We start from the raw sequence: 17,835 nt of genomic DNA on the forward strand, positions 1-17,835 counted from the left end.
ATACATGTAATGGAGTAAAAGTACAATATTTGGTTCCGAGATGTGGTGGAGTAAAAGTAAAATATTTGGATCCGAGATGTAGTGGAGTAGAAGTAAAAGTATTGGAAATAAGAAATACTCAAGTAAAGTACAAATAACTCAAAAGTGAACTTAAGTACAGTACTTGAGTAAATGTACTAGTTACTTTACACCACTGCAAATGTTGAGGAAGCTCCAAGATCTCAGCTGTAAGCATGAGACAATGAGTGAGTTGAGTGCGCATTTCCGAACGCACCCAATAGTTTTGTCAACCATTAAAGGCATTGGAGTGGTAGTGTAGGTACTTCTCAATATTCAAACAAATATTACAAACAATACATCAAAATACAGAATTCCGACTAAAGAATACAAAGTCTGCCAACAGTGAGTAATATGTGAGAACACGCAGATGCCAACATTGAGTTCACAAAATACACCATAATCTTCCACGACCGACCAGCTAGGGGAATTCGGGCTCGATCCTTTATCGATATCACCAGATCATTTCATATTATCCGTGAAACATGGATCGAAAGACAAGAACAAGAGGAATTACTTTTAAGCCTGGGCCAGCTGTGCTTGTGCCAGGTTGTAAAAGGGGCTTACACAACAATACTTGAACAGGTTCTTAATATTTTATACAATTCAAAGCTACGGAAACTCACTCACACACACCCACACCCATACACACATACACGCACGAGCATGCGCACACGCGCACCCACACTTCTGACCTGGCAGAGACGTTAGTGGTGAAGGAAACACAGTCATTGACGAAGGTGAGAGGAGTGGTTCCTGTGATGTCTTCCCACTGTGCTGGAGACGTACCGCCTGGAAGCAAGACAAAGAGGCACAGCCCATATTATGTAAAACAGGGGTCTTCAACGTTTTCAGGCCAAGGACCCCTTAGCAGAAAGAGAGATGAAGCAGGGACCCCCACAACCTGTTCATAGATTCCATATAGTTTCATTGTTTGACAGCACAATCATCAGTGTATTTTGGATTCATTTCAATATGCTTTCAGATATTTAACCACTTGAACCGTCAATACTTAATAAACTTGACCTTTCACTCTGTACTTAGTGTGCTCTTTTTCCCCTCTACACCTCTTTGCCGAAAATAGCTGATCTACAAGCTATATTTTTGGCTGAAGTCCCATGTTAATTTCATCAATTTTGTAGTACACCAATCCGGGAACCCATTCACTCAATATTTTAAAAATCACATTCAACGTATAGAATACTCTGTCTTCAGAGATTAGTTGTGTACTATGTAAAACTCTCCTGTGTGGCATTTAATTAGCATGAATGAATGCTATGCAAGGGTGCAGACTCCAGGATCGCCACCTTCCACTCAGGGGAGCTCTGCAGTTAGTAGGCCATTTGGTTTCGAGCGCACACAAACATGCGTATATACAGTATGCTCACCTGTTATGCTGCAGAGAAGACGGAGGCAGGGGGTGGAGTCTCCCTTGTAGCCGTTGGTAAGCCCCTCCCCCGAGAGAGGCGGGACTGGGATCGTCATGGTGATGGGCTTGTGGAACTTCCTCCTCCTGGGCTCCACGGTAACAATGGGACTGAAGGTCGCCCGGTTGCCAAGAATCTTTTTTACTGTCTCGTCAGGTGCTGGCTGGGCCTGGGGAAGAGAGAGAGACGGGCAGGTTATTACAGTATGCCATTGTGTGTAAGAGGAGTGAAAATGAGAAGAGAGATAAGAGAGGTTTAGAGAGAAACAGTGACAAGGGGAGACAAAGTGTATGTGTACAATACATGCATAACAATACATTTATCCTATAGCTCCATCTAGCATCCCTATGCTGCGCATGTCATAATATGCAAACTTGTGCAAAAATAGACAAACATTCAGCAAAAATAGCAGATCTCGTGCATGTAGATTGGCTATTTTGGCTATCTAGAAAAAGGAGAAGACCTGGGCCAGGGGGACTCCGGCCAAAGTATCGAGAGTTTAAGTGGAGGCAATTAAGCAATGTTTAAGTAAATGTTTCTAATCGGATTTTCATTCTCCAAAACCTTTTGATTAATTTACAAATACATTTATTTACATTTTACAAAATATATATCACCAGAGACAGCACCACTGGCTTCTGGGAAAACAATGCAGTGTAGAGGGATGAAATGTGACTGCTGATGAACACAGCATGTAAACCCACAACAATCACGTCAATGGAACTTTAACACTCAAAAAGCAAAACAGAGTCACACTCCAACACAAAGAGACACACTTCATGCCTCAACTCACCTGCAGTCCAACTCTAATCTTTTTGGTGAGCGCTCCCTCGGGGAACGAGGCCTGGACCAATGGAACGCTCTGGCTGTACAGAGTCCCGCCCTCTGGTCCCATCTGATTGGATTCCTGCCGGATCCGCGACACCACGGCAAAGTACTGCGGGAAGTCCTTGGTGATGATGCGACAGATCCTCTTCTTCTCCAGTTCCTCAGAGCTTTCTAGCTCTGTGAGGGATGGGAAAATACACATACCTGTGTCATTTATTTATATCTACAACATTTTAGTTAACCACATATACTAGTGCCCCTATTCTGGGACGAACATTCTGCAAAGAAATCCCAGATCTACAAGCTCACAACTTGTATCGCATTCTTTCGGCAAGTGAAAGTGTATTTTGAGTTTATTAGATCTCAGAGTTGGCTTTTGATAGCTGTCACATTTCAACCCCTGTTTCTTTCTCTCCCCACGCTGCTATCAAACAGAGCTGAGACGCCTCATAAAGTCCTGACGCCGTCATGCGACGGAGTATAAATAAGGCGTGACGCATGTGCATTTACCTTCGTCCATGCCATTGAGCAGTTGGTTGAGGTCGTCCACCTTGCAGTCGTACTGGTGCTCCTTCCACGCCTCGCCGTTCTCACTGCGCAGCAGGATGAGCTCCCTCTCCTGGCCGCGCATGGAGCCGAAGTGGGGGATCTCCACGATCACAGGACTGCAGACACACACCACAGCACAGGTTGAGGACGCAACATAGTAAAGCCAGGTGCTCTCTCTCTCTCTCTCTCTCTCTCTCTCTCTCTCTCTCTCTCTCTCTCTCTCTCTCTCTCTCTCTCTCTCTCTCTCTCTCTCTCTCTCTCTCTCTCTCAGTTCCTTCAGTTCCTTCTTAACCACTTAAAACCAATATACTTTGCTGTCCCCCAGGGGTCTGTACTTGGTCCCCTCCTTTTTCCCCCCTCTACACCAAATCACTTCAGTGAAAATAGCCGAGCTACAAGCTCACACTTGTGACGCATGTAGATCTAGCTATTTTCACCGAACGTTAGTTCAAATCTAAACGTGCTTTCAAGATTCGTTCAGTTAAGTCCCAGATAAGCAGAAGGCTGAGAAGTCTAAAATGTAAATACGGTGCCAACACTGTGGTCAACTGAAACGAAAAAAGGAACTGAAACACCGGGAAACGCGCAGAGATGAATGGACACGGTTGATCACCAGATGATGCCAGCGTTGTTCCATGATGACAGCTCTCCCCATGCTGTGGCTGCAATGGGTCATATGGAATGGATGGGAGAGTTTTTAACAAAGGCAAGATGCAGAGGAATGGGAGCCGCGGGCGCGGAGAAAGCTGCACAGTCCTCAACTTAACAAGGCATGGGAGCATCACATGGTGGAGTGGACTTCCTCTAATCTAACTCATGACCAGTGGCCATGTTGTGAACTTGCGATGTTTGGTAGGATGAAATAGTAGATAACACACTAGGCTAGAATTAAATAGAAACACTGAGAAAATTAAAACCGACCAAAAAGTCTATTATAGAACAATAAAACAGAAGAGTAGAAAGTAAGAAAATGGAATAGACTCTACCGAGAATAGGCACCAGAGGAACTATATTCATTGACCATCCCCTTGAGAAATGTTTAAGGAAAGTAAGAACTACTGTCATGGGGAAATCCCGTTTTGGCGACGTAGCGTTAAGGCGAAGTGTACTAACATGGGCAAATGTACGAATAGGGTCTCCTACCGTACTGATAGGGCGACATGCAAATTTCCATTCACGCTTTTCTGCCGTGCCGATAAGGCGACATGCACATTTCCATTCATTTCCGTTCAACACACATCACATCACTCAAGTAAATCCTGGCTTTTATACTTCTTCATCGTGGCGTGTTCCGTGACAAAAGTGGCTGACAAAAGTGGCTGATCTACAAGCTAGTTGTGAGCTTGTAGATCTGCTATTTTCCAGGCACAGAAACTTGCAGAATGAATGAGCGAGCGAGAGCAACGTGCGCAGCGCACGTTGTTATTTTTATTATTTAATAATCAACGTAGCCTACTTTCACAAGCCACAGTGTGGCTTAATATTCACATTAAGGGTAACAAGCAAGCACGCTGCATGCACTGCACATTATTAGAACAAGTTTGCTAGTGAGTGTAAATCAGTGGCTTCCTCAAAGAAAAAGAAACAAGGCGAAAAAGCGTTGGTAAACTTGTATTTCGCCTAATCGCTACGTCGCCTTAACGCTACGCCGCCTTAACGCTACGTCGCCTTAACGCTACGTCGCCAAAACAGGACGTGCCCAGTTATAACTACTTATGTTTCAGAGACACATTTTGCTATACATTAACTTTGTTTCAATAAAGATGACTACACTGCTGGATGTACTCGTGATTAAGGTGAGAGCTTGCATGCTTTTCCAACCACTCTACAAAACGGCTAGGTCTTTCTTGAATCATTTGAGAGGTCAAATAATTGTGCTTTCGAGTGTGTGTCCATTCAACTCTGATAATGACTGTGTAGGAGTGCGCATAACTGTCAAGTCTCAAGCTCATCAAGCTGCGGTGGGTAGAGGAACAGGTGTGGTGGTCATGGGAAGCAAGGTTTGAGATGATGCTTGGCTTGAGGAGGAAAAGGCTCATGCCTGATAAGCGCAGTCCAACGAAAAGTCCCTGCATTTCAGTGACATCAGAGGCAAAAAATGCTTCCCAACAAACAGAAAGAAAATGTGAAAATCATGATGGTTTTAAAGCCGGACCTGTGTAGTTTTAGGAAGTAAAATGAGTTCCAAAAGATTAAAGCCTGCAATGCTGCTCACAATTGAGCCTTTTTTTGTCAGTCCTATCCTCCATTTAAATTTCTAAAAGAAGAAGAAACTAAGCACATAATGTTGACTTACTATTAGTTCTCTTTCCTTCAAAACTTTGTATATGTGACTATTATGTGAAATCATTCAACTTCCCAGAACAAATACAGTGTGTGTGTGTGTGTGTGTGTGTGTGTGTGTGTGTGTGTGTGTGTGTGTGTGCGTGTGTGTGTGTGTGTGTGTGTGTGTGTATATATCACAGCATATATATATATATATATATATATATATATATATATATATAGAGAGAGAGAGAGAGAGAGAGAGAGAGAGAGAGAGAGAGAGAGAGAGAGAGCTGTAAGCAGTATGTACCGTATATACTGTATATAACAACACTAACCAAATAAAGAAAATCAATGGAGATGAATAAGAAAATAATCTTATTTCTTAGCATGAATCAGCCCTGGGTCATGTATTCTCCTGTGGGGGGGCGGGGGGAGGAGGAGGAGGAGGAGGAGGGGGGATGCTAAGGGGGAGGGGGTTCCTACCCAACAAATCTAGTTCCTCTGGGTCCCAGCTGCAGCACCGGACTAACCAGGCTCTCGCCTTCACTAAGGGCTGGCAGTTTCTTGGGGAGGTGCAGCTTACTGCATCCGCAAGGGGAGGGGGAGAGTGCACATACACACACACACATACACGCGCACACACACACACGTGCACGCCGTGCACGCGCGCACGCACGCACACGCACACACACACACACACACACACACACACACACACACACACACACACACAAACCCTGATCCAGTTAATGGTGTGTCTTTTCACAGCTGTGTGTGTGTGTGTGTGTGTGTGTGTGTGTGTGTGTGTGTGTGTGTGTGTGTGTGTGTGTGTGTGTGTGTGTGTGTGTGTGTGTGTGTGTATAATTGTCGTTCACATACAGTATATACTAGTAAGATGCCTCAGGTCGACATGCGACCTCGCCCTAAACGCGTCATGTCTTGGCCATCTGGCCAGTGATGTATATCGGACCAGTTACCCAATATGGAGACCCCTGGTACCCATATATGGAGATCCATGTACTGTATATGGAGATATGCTGTGAGAGCCCAAACATGCTTAATCAGTTATTCGTTATGTGAAAGTCCTAAGACGTCTATGACATCTGATATCAAACATACAATCCCTTTTATGCCCATACATGGAGATCCATGTCTGTAGAATCAGCCACACAGATATGGGCTGTCTTGGCCATATATGGATTCTGTTAGTGTGGTAAGTGGCCAATGCAGCCTCCATATATGGGCATTCCCATATGAAGTCTTTTAGATATGGGATTAATATTGATGACATCAGGGATTTCCATGTATGGGCATAAAAGGGATTATGTTAGTGTGGTTCCCCTGACATCACAGTGAAGTCAGAGTGTGATGTCAGAGCGGTAGACATTTAGACTTTAAGCCATCAAGTGACGTATTTCTTTTTAGGAATGTGCATAAATGCATAAACAAATCACGGAAAATAACTTATTGCCAAGGTGAAACATCCCTGATGACATGGCATATACCGCAGTACTATCCACTACTATAGACATGAAATATAACACCTGCTGGATCACTTTAACACACACACACACACACACACACACACACACACACACACACACACACACACACACACACACACACACACACACACACACACACACACACACACACACACACACACACACACACACGTAGGCACACAGAAACGCAGACGGTCGGCAATGGGGATGCGAGAAGCAGAAAGGGGGCATGTCAAGTCACCAAATAAAAGAAGTTGACAAGTAAGCAAGTCAAAAAACAACAATCCAATGCTACGTGCTAACCGCTAACCCCCTCGGCCCTGAGAACGTACCCCAGGAACTGGGCTCCGGCGGGGCCGACCTCCACCAGCCGGCTGGCCAGGCCTTCTCCTTCCACCATCGGGGGAGGGGAAGCCAGCTTGTGCCTCTTGACCAGGCGGCAGGTGATGCGGGTGGGCGCCGTGCACTTCCTGGGCGGGATGATGATGCGCATGCCGTTGTGGCGGCTCCCCCTCATGGAGCCGCCCCTGGCATCCACCATGAAGCTGACCAGGAACCTGAGAGAAACAGAGAGGGAGGGGAGAGAGAAGGGGAAATAAAAAAGAGAGGGAAGTGGACAGAAACAGAGGCAGTGTGAAAGACAGAGGTGAAGTATAGGACAGAGGTAGAAGTGGAGAGAGGCAGGGATGGAAAAGTGATTGTGAAATGAACACAGAGAGGTACAGACAGAGGGGGAAACAGACAGAGAAGTGGAACAGAGAGACAAAGAAGGGTGAGAAAGAAAGGGAAAATAGTAAGATATGGGGCAAAGAGAGACGGCGTAAGAAGGATGAAAGGAGAGGCAGAAAAGAAAGACAAGGGGCTTCGGTTAAAATGGTGCATTGAGAGAGAGGTCTTTGCTTGACATCAGCGATGCTTCCCATGCTGTGATCTACAAAATACACACACTCATGTAAATACAAAAACAACAAAAATTGTGTGAGAGAGAGAGACACAGCACACAGAATGAGGAAATGTGTTTGTTAGGAGTTCTCCAACAACAACGTCTTTCATCGTACATCAAACAAGGATGCGGTTCACACATTCACACAGTTCACCAACGTAGAAGACTCCACAGGTAGCCTGTGAGTCACTCATATTCAGATTGTTTTGTGTCATCACTCTTCAATAGGGAAAAGCTCACAGCTGACAAGACACACACACGCGCACACACAACGTGCGGTTTGTAGAATTAGGTGAGATGTTAGTGCATTGCGCTCAGTGTCTCAAAGTGTATACCGAGTAAAATACACACTCATTTAACACTGCTGAGAGTGTAAACATTGACCTGGATGTTACCGTGTAGTATAAGTGGACAGCATTATTACAAATCATTTCCAATGATTTCCAAGGTGTGGAAATGAGTCTAGGCTGCTGCATGTAGCAGCCAGAAAGTCTGAAAAACCCCACATGAATGGAATCGCTAAAGGTATAAAATGTATAGGTTGTTTACACCTATACTGTATGTCAAAATCTATGTTCAACCTGATGACGTGTTGAATGTATCAGAGTAAGTATACAGAAAGTGTACATTTTGAATTCCGGACTTCTACTTGTAGAGTATTTCTATATTGCAGTATTGTTACTTTTACTTAAGTAAGAAATGTGAGTACTTTTTCCACCCCTGGTGGTAATAACGGACAGTGATGTGATTCTAACGCCCAGGGAGCGGCTGCAGCCGCCTTGTGAATACGGACGGAGACAAATCCAAATCCAACAAAACTCCAAAATCCAAACTCGGGTTCACGTAACACAGGTGAGGGGAGGGGAACACGAGCACACAGAGACAAGACAGGTGTGATGTCACGGGACAGAGGAAGTAAGAAACTGGCAACCGATGGCGGTCATCACCTGCTGTCGTACTGCGGGAGCGGAGAGGAAAAACTGCAGGGTGGATGGAGGACAATAGCGATGGACACAGGGAGGGACAGACAGACAACACAGCTTTGTCATTACAATGTCTCCCGACAGCGGGCGGATTACCCAGGAGTCCTTCAAGCTACAACGTGATCATTTTCAGTCAGCAGACCATTATTCACATGGCATTGCTCTCTCTTACTCCCTAAAAACCAGGTAAACAGACCAGTGAGAGCGAGACCGCCTTATTGTTCAGAAGCGTGCACTGCTACACGTTCTGCTAAACCACGCCCATCAACCACATAAATTAAACATAAACATAATATACTAATAAAACGGAGCTGAATTGCAACTGTACTTAGTTGGTACGCTCTTTTTACACTCTACACCAAAGAGATGTGATCTACAAGCTCAAACGCATTTTGGGCAATAATTCCCCTTAGAATAGGGATGCTGGTGCTTCAAATGGTTTTTAGCGAGTTCACTTACTTCATACCTGTGGTACAGTATGTTCCAACCGAGTAGGAAGAAAGAGCAAAATGGGTGTCATGTGAATATGTTCTATTATGACAGCACGCACTCATGAAACAGCGGTTTGCCATTCACTCATCTGTCCATCCATCCATTCATCCATCCATCAGTCCAATTATTCATCCGTCCATGCTGTCCATCTATCCATTTATACATCCATCATTCTTCCTTACCCAGAGTGCACGGGTGAGGACACCAGGTTGACGTTGTCTAGTGCATCTGTAGTCCAGCTGTAGCGCCTCAGGGAATCGTTGTCACAGTCCTTGGCGACTGATGTTAAGTGCTATGGGAGAGATGACAAGTCAGAACAATGCATAGAGTACACCTTCAAATCCAGAGTGTTCATTTAAATCTGAGACTGTGGCAAATGGAACCAAATGTACGGATCTGAGAGTGTGCCAAATGGGTGTACCAAGTGGACCGTTACCACGGGTCCATTTGGTTCAATTGGAACACTTTCAACATTCACCAACATTCAGAATTATATAGTGTATGTGTTTATATGTGTGTGTGTGTGTGTGTGTGTGTGTGTGTGTGTGTGTGTGGGGGGGGGGGGGGGCAGCGGGACAGGCATGATGACAGGAAAAACAGCAACAGTGTAGAGCAGCTGCCCTTGCATTATGTCATGCATTTCAGTGCCTCAAAGTAAGCCAAATGAACTGAATCCAACTGATGATTGACTAACGCCAGCATCCTGCAGAAACCATTCAATCTCTAAATCCCAAACATTTTGGGAACTGACAGTGAATAACATTTCCCAATAGTCAGACATTAATTTGAATAGGCATTAGCTAAGATTTCATCTACAGTTTTAATCTACAACCTCCACTAGCTTCTTGCTGATACAGTAGATGTGTACAAGGCAGGCGTAATGCAGCAAGCCAGTGCTCATCAGTTCTCTATGGGCGACTAGACTGGACAATAACTACTCTCCAAAGTGTATAACCTGAACTGCAGGACGTATAGGGCAACAGGAAGTTCCGGTAGGCTGGCCACACAGTACTTCCTGTACTTCCGGTTAGACACTTTAGAGAGATTCAGATTCAGATTCAGATTTCTTTATTAACCATTGTGTAATACACATAGGAATTTGCTTTGGTATACTACATTTTTGCATTCAGTAGTCACCACAGCAGCCATGGGCGGCGCTATCGACGCTACGAGTAGTTCTCGTCCAGGCTTTGTCACCTTAGGCAACAGAGATGAAACTGGAAACTAGATGAATATGTAGTGTGACCACAAGCTTGGGCTTTTGTGGTGACGTTAGGAGCAACCTAAAAAGAATTGCCAAGAATTATTAAAGCTATCACGGCTGAACTCCAGGTTTTTGGTATTGTGCGTATGTCTCAAAGTATGGTAAAGACTACAGTTATGTTAAGTAACATAACTCACAAGTTCAAATGGATAAAATAACTACATAGAGAGAAATCCTGGACTGAAGGTTTAAAGAGACAACATCTTCTGACTTTAGAGTCTCCAGGGATCAACAGAACATTCACACTGTCCACAAGCCAAACACCATTCAAGCTAATGACCTCGGTGACAATACAGTATCAAAGCTTTGGCAGCGTTCAAGAGTCATAATACATGTCCCACAAAGGGGACACAGTGGCGGCTGTTCTTAGCAAAGAAAATACAACACACTTAGAGAAAAAGGGTTTCTGCAGACAATCAACTAAGAAAAAACTAAATAAAAACTATCTTTGACAACATCGAGCAGGCCAGTGAGAAATGAACACATAAACTGAATACGGTATTAACTGAACAATAACTCCAAACAGCTGACAAACAAAATGCTTGTTTTAAAGAGAGCGACTTCAGGCAAAGCTTTGTGGATGTAAGCATAAACAAAACCAGCGGCAGACGCCAAAAGACGAAAAGGAAAACTTAACATTTCATCTAAATTAAAAAAAGAGCAAACTGCGTTGGGAAATATACTGCTAATGTGAATGAGGTTGGAAATTGTCTACATCACTGCATGATAGTACTTTGGTGACTGTATGGACTTTCATCCAACAAGAAGTCTGTATGATCATGCCATCGATTGATATCAATGGAATATCCTGAAAGACTGTGGTACAGTACTGGTTCTGTACACTACCAAATTCAATGAGACAGAGACACTGCTTACAACCTTTGACAGCCTTTAAAAAGAGGCTTAAGTCTGGTCTTAGTATGTTGAAACAGGGGTTGAACTATGGCCACAGAAAGTGTTTTTCTTAGCTGCCAGCACCTTTCTGTCATGCATGTCTATGGTAAAGACGTGCTGGAGGGCTCCTAATCCCAGTGCTGCGCCTCGCACTTCAGCGCAATCTTGGCGTCTGGCGCTCAGTGAGTCTGTCTTGGTGCTTCAAGCTGAAAATAGTTCAACTTTTGTAAGAAGAGCACTCACTCATCAATGTCACTTTCCTATGCAGAGGGTTGGACTGTCACGCCCAGTCGCACACAACCACTGAGCGGCATTCTGTCTGGCTCAGAATCACAGTCAACATTAATGTCACGTCACAGGGTTACAGGTGTAAAGCAGTGGTTCTCAACATGTGGGTCGGTCCCCACAGGCAAATCGTCAAATGAAATAAGATATAGGCAACACTGAGGGACTTGAGCTTATAGATGTTTTGGGGGGGATTGTCCCAGCCTGAAAAGGTTGAGAACCACCGGTGTACAGAAGTGTGTGCAAGCTCCATCATTTGCTGTGCATGTGTAGCAATCTGGACATGATTATCCAAAGCACTCCATCACAAAAATATATATATTTCTGTGGACACAGCCCCTTACAGTATCTCATCTGAGGAAAAAAAGAAAACTGCTCACTGTCTCAGAAGTGTTCCACCATGTACTATACCAAGCCCTACAGTATGCTTATTTATAGCCGCAGGATGCCGCAGAAGGGATATAGTTTGTGACAAATTCTGTGAGTCGAGTAATAAATGAGCAATACCACATCTGCACATACAGTACACTGATATAGGCACTGCATGAAGTTATGCCATATTTGAAGAAGCAATGATGTACTGTACTGGAATCCTCCAAAGCCAAATTATACTGCATTATACTGTATATACATGCACTGACAGATGCTGTACGTAATATGGCATAACTCTGACAAACTACCTTATTGTGGGCTTCTACAATGAAGAACTTTTCCTTAATGCGCCCCTGGAGCCGCAGGAGAGAAAGGACAAGCCATCAGGCACCGATAATTAACTTTACCAACAATTGTAAAGTTATTACACAGTTTCATTTTTACAAAGATATGTCTACCTATTATGTCTGTGAATAAGACAAAAGGCTACTGGAGACTGTAGTGAGACTGTATTGTCAATGGCATGGCTGGCATGCTGTTACAGTAGCTTCAGGTCATGGTTTGCTGCTCCACAACAAACCCATTAACCCCTTAACCTTAAGTGTCATCTTGCTGCATGTCTAAGGTAATAGAGCCGTCATTAGAAGGCCATTAGATCACTGTTGTCCAAACAGCGGGTCCGATTCCATGTTTGGGTCGCGGACCAATTGTTATGGGTTACGAGTAAATATCCCCTTTTTTTCTTCTTTATACATTTAAAAAAATGTATGAATAAATAAAATAGAAAGGTATAATAATTTCCATAAATAAATATTTAAGAAGTAAGGAAAATAGCAGATATAGAAGTTTGTAGCACTGCTATTTTCACTAGTTTGTGTCTTGGGCAAACTATACAATACTTTTGGGTCTTGAGCTATAAGGTCTGGGAACCACTGCATTAGATCGCAGCACTAATCGCTGACCTTATTTCTGCTTCAGGAAAGTTGTGAATGTCTCTGACTGGTGGAAATCACCAACACTGTTTGGCACAGCCGTAGACTGAGCAGTGTGTAACATGAAGTCAAAGTTTGAAGACGCCAAGTGATGATGATGGTAAGACAAAGCATATAAAACCACCCTCCAAATACACACACAGTCTCAAACAACATGCACACCGCCACACACATAACACTCACAAACTCCCACCACAAATATACGGATATCAATATCTACAGGCAACAGCAAAAGTGAAGGAAAAACACACCGGTAAATGATAAAGGCACACAGATTATATATACTCTACTAAGCCATGTGCCATTCTAACTTTTTATTGGCAGGTACAAAGAACTGCCACCATGTACTGTGGGAATGGCATCAAAGTGCCTTGGCATAGAAGTTTTTGTCAATTTGATCCTACCAACTAGGAGCAGCGGCCAACTGCTGAACAGTGCCCACTGAGTGGCTGTGGTTCGGCATCTTACTCAAGCACTTTTCGACACTTGGCCAAGAGGACATCCGGGGCTCAAACTGGGGACATTCTGACACTCAGATGGCCGCTCTAACTCCTGAGCCACTGCCACTCTCTGGCTTTCCATGACGTCACTGTCGGGCAGAAACCTTGTATCTCCAAGTTAACACATTTTTACGCTTTTTTTCGTAAAGTAAAGCACTGCTTCATCATACAAGAAAATAGCTGATCTACAAGTACATAAAAACCTCGCGATGGGAGGCATTGTGTGCTTGTAGATCGGCTATTTTCACTAGTTTAAATCATTTTTTAAATGATATACAAAACGAACGGTTTTGAACATACAAGGTTTCCACCCGACAGCAACAATGTACGTTGTATGATGCCCGAACGGACAGACGTGTTTTTCCTTTCACTCTCGATGTAAGCGCCCACAAGTGACCTAACACATTGCATGGCGGTCGTTGTGAACCTACCATCTCCTTGGGTGCCAGGATCTCCTCGATCAGCATGCTGTCCCGCGTGAAGGAACTCCGGTTCAGCGTGTTGGACCTGTCGGAACTGAACGAACGCAGGCTGGGTGTGGGTGGATGGACAGGCGTAGTGGTTGTAGTAGTAGTAGTAGCAGCAGCAGTCAGGTTATTGTGACAACAGGCGTCATGATGATGGAGGAACAGGGAGGGGGAGGGTAGGGGTGGGAGCAGGAGGGGGTGCCGTGAAGTGAACAGAAAAAACACAAACAAACAAACACACAAACACACATTAAATGCATGCAAGCTTCCAGGGACCTGATTTTGTACCAATGACAGCAACAACAACATGGAAAGAGCTTATTGGGGCGGGAATTAAAAAGCTTCCCAGAATGACACAGACTGTGGTGAAAGAGCTAATGAACACCAAGGAACAATAACTTCCACACTTTCGTGGCACATAACGGCAGTAGACATTAAGAAAAGTATTTTGTGGCACAGGTTGTTCAATAGCCCATTGGAGACATCATTCCCTCCACTTTGCGTACATCCTGCATTAGCATGATATTTCCGCAAGGTTTTTCCAAAACATTTCGCTTGGCCAATATATGATATGAGTAGCGTGAGCAAACATGCAAAAAGTAGCACCCCATAATATGCCTATATATGATCTGTACCACAACGACCACAGTACAGTATACCCGTCCTTTAGCCTGACATCTGTACACAGCTGTCAGAGCCTAACAGGACAGTACAGTACATCTCACACTGTACTATAGTACCAAACTGAATAAGACAGGCTAATAAACCTGTGTGAAGCAGCAGAGAAGCACAGAAATGCAAGTAAGGCATGTTCTGCTATATTTTAGTAATTATTTTTCACAAAGGATCCAAATTAAATGGGAGCAAGTAAAACAGAATGTTGAATAATGAGGTCAAAACATTACAGGTAAAACGTTAAGACATGATGGAAGAAACTTAAAGCTGCAATCTGGAACTTAATTTAATCAATACAATGCTATTTATCACTACACAGCTAGCTTCAATGGTCACTCTTCCCTTGCGAAATGTAGACTCTGGAGTTGGATAGACACCTACTGGTTGACAAGGAGTACTGCCTTAAGCTCATAAGTATAATATCTCCCCTAGCCAAGCATGGATTTTTGTCTTGGAAGAGTGGTAGAAATTTGGTCCCTAGTGCAGGATCAAATCCCAGGGAGGACATAAAAGTTACAGATTGTGGCTTTAAATGTCAAACAAGAAAGACCCAAAGTCAAAATGGTAAACATCTTTACTTTGAACTCCTTGTTTGATGTGGTCCAATACTTTGATTACTGACTCTTTGTGGAAAAATATGTCTTCAAAATGGATGTAGGGGCGTCGAGAGAGAAAAGAAAATCATATGTTCTGTGAGGCAAATAAAAGCATTCTTGAGCAATGATATGTGATGAATGTGTGAGGCCTGCGTCTCCACTGTGACTCATCAACCAATATTGTGCCAGGACTCTTTGTTGTGCTAAACAAGATCACTGTTATTGCTCTTCCCGTGGTACTGTAGCTATTCTTTGTGTGTGTGTTTGCTGTGTTTGTGTGTTTGTGTGCGTGCGTGTGTGTGTGTGTTTGCTGTGTTTGTGTGCGTGCGTGCGTGTGTGTGCGTGCGTACGCGTGCGTGTCATCTATTTTTGCCATTCGCAGAACACTTTGTCTGTCCCGAGTGAGGCGTATGGAATGAGAGTAGGATTTCTACTATGCACTGCTATGCGGTGTACAGGATACATGTCCCTGTTTACTTTACTGTGGACAAGTATATCGGGTTATAAAAAGATCTGTTACTAAATGGGATGTCAACCCATGTGGCAAAAGAGGCAAATTATTATGGTACTTAAAAGTGACATTAGGTTTCTCATATCCTTCAACACTCAATGTAACACTCAATCCTCTACAGATATTAATTGGATTAAAGGAGATCTCTTCAGATCTCTCTACACATTTTTAAGTGAGACACTACTTTGTATTGTGGAATTCCCCATGCTCGTATTGTATTAAGTAGGTAATCCTTATGACGTCTAAGCTAATAAATAGTTCCATGTAGAAGTTCAGGTCCCTGGAAGATTTGTGACAAAAAGCTCCACAGAGAGCCTAAGAAAATCATAAAAAAAGACAGATGATTCTCCACAGTTCAACTCAAAAAAACAACCCAAGCACAAATAACAGTTCAAATAACTGAATGCAACAGGCTATACGCTATCAAAAAGCACAAGGCCTTGTTTTGAACTAAAATTACCAATGTGAAACATTAAAAATAATAGTTAACAGGGAACTAAAACAGCAAGACCACAGTACAACACAAAAAAACTGTTGTTCACATAAAACATAAAACACCACCAAATGCGTGAAAGAAACGTGTTCAAAAACTGATTTGTCAAACGTTCTCCAAACTCAAAACGTTAGTAGTCAACTAAATCGAGACACATGGGTTACAGTGAGTTACATCAAATCAAGGCAAGATGGGAGAAACTGGGGGGGGGGGGGGGGGGGGGTCTGGGACAGGTGGTGGGGTGGGGATACAGGATGCTCCTCATGCCTTTAGCCTTACCCGACTTTGGGACTAACGGTAGCAACGGACATGAGAGAAGGACATAAACAAAAACAAAGGAATTATGACACTTCAGAGGATAGGGGAAGAGACGAGGAACAGAGAGAAGAGTTGCTGTAATGGAAAGGAATAACTGAGGACCTTTTTGGATGGCCTCTGTGTTACTGTACACCATGTTAAAAGCGTAAATGATGTCTTTTCATGAGACTTCATGAAATGTGCCCTTCTTTCTTTTGAATGACACTATAAATATTAGCCTTAGGTTTAATTGTGTTACATACACTCTGAGGCTGCATGGTCTCATTCTGAGGGACTGACTATTGGCATTTTGGAAAGTTCCAAATGGACAAAGCTATTAGCAGTTAAAGGACAACTTTAGTTTTTTTGAACAAGGGTTCATATTTTAGATTGTAATCAGAGAAAAGAGAAGATGAGTGTTAAAATGTTTTCATTTAACGCTTTCTATCGTTTTAGCCATTTTAGTAATTAGATTTCAATGGTTGGGGGCATGCGTACAAGTGGCTAAATATGTCTTTTTAGACACAATAAGACATAATGTCTTTGTTATTTTTTACACCAGCCCACATAAGTCACATCTGCCCATGAAAGATTGCGGTGCATCTTGGGAATAGGCTTATTGTGTCTAAAAATACATATTTAGCCACTTGCATGCATGCCCCCAACCTGGGGGCATGCATGCAAATCAAAATCGTTAAAATCTCTAAAACGATAAAAAGAAGTAAATGAAAACATTTTAACACTCATCTTTTCTTTTCTGTAATGACTATCTAAAATAAACAAAGTTGTCCTTTAAAAACAACCAATGACCAGAAAGAAAAGTCGAATAGGACAGTGAACCTCAAAAAGAGAGAGAAAGTAAAAAGGAGAGAAGAGAGGGAGACAGGACTGGAGAGAGAGAGACACGCAGTCCCACATTGATAAAGAACCAAGGTTAGGGGTCAAGTTCACTTTGGAAGAAATCATAAATCACAATTCATTCCAAATTCATTACCATGAGTGTCTAAAAACTCTAAATGAATCTTTGTCATAACAAAATATATACTATTGAAAACTTTAAACTCTTCAAAATCTATAACCAATCCACTTGCTGAGTGGCCTTGATTGAACCAAGCTTGGATTTAAAACACCAACAAAACACAACCCCCTCGCCAACCACCATGACCCCCCCACCCCCCACTCCAACAAATCAGGGCACTCGTCTAACTGCAGGCCCCCGGGGCCACGGAATCGAACGTGGTTCTAATTTCCTGTGGCTCAGTGTACATGTGTGTCATTGCTCAGATATTCAATAAAAACCGCCCTCCCTTTCTTTGGGTCAGACGTAGTGTCAGTGTTTCTGTCTCTGTATTGAGCTGAGCAAACTTTCGAAGAGTAAAGGGAGCAGCCCACGCCCTGCCAATAGTCAGGGGAAAAGCTAGGTGGAGAAAGATTCAT

The 17,835-nt window shown here is 43.3% G+C and overlaps 1 protein-coding gene across 1 annotated transcript in view; it reads right to left on the reverse strand.

Moving 5' to 3' along the window:
* Positions 1 to 17,835, reverse strand: part of LOC308303786 (uncharacterized protein) — a gene marked incomplete at its 5' end in the record, with an annotated part of 150,924 nt that overhangs the window by 33,421 nt on the left and 99,668 nt on the right. Inside the window, 7 exons of the mRNA XM_080748280.1 lie at positions 753 to 849; positions 1,446 to 1,653; positions 2,278 to 2,489; positions 2,823 to 2,977; positions 6,967 to 7,191; positions 9,235 to 9,344; positions 13,791 to 13,890. Of these exons, the coding sequence (XP_080604406.1) occupies positions 753 to 849; positions 1,446 to 1,653; positions 2,278 to 2,489; positions 2,823 to 2,977; positions 6,967 to 7,191; positions 9,235 to 9,344; positions 13,791 to 13,890 (1,107 nt within the window). The remainder of the gene's footprint in view (positions 1 to 752; positions 850 to 1,445; positions 1,654 to 2,277; positions 2,490 to 2,822; positions 2,978 to 6,966; positions 7,192 to 9,234; positions 9,345 to 13,790; positions 13,891 to 17,835) is intronic.

This window comes from Nannobrachium achirus (assembly GCF_963921795.1).
Source record: "Nannobrachium achirus genome assembly, chromosome: 18".
Taxonomy (NCBI): Eukaryota; Metazoa; Chordata; class Actinopteri; order Myctophiformes; family Myctophidae; genus Nannobrachium; species Nannobrachium achirus.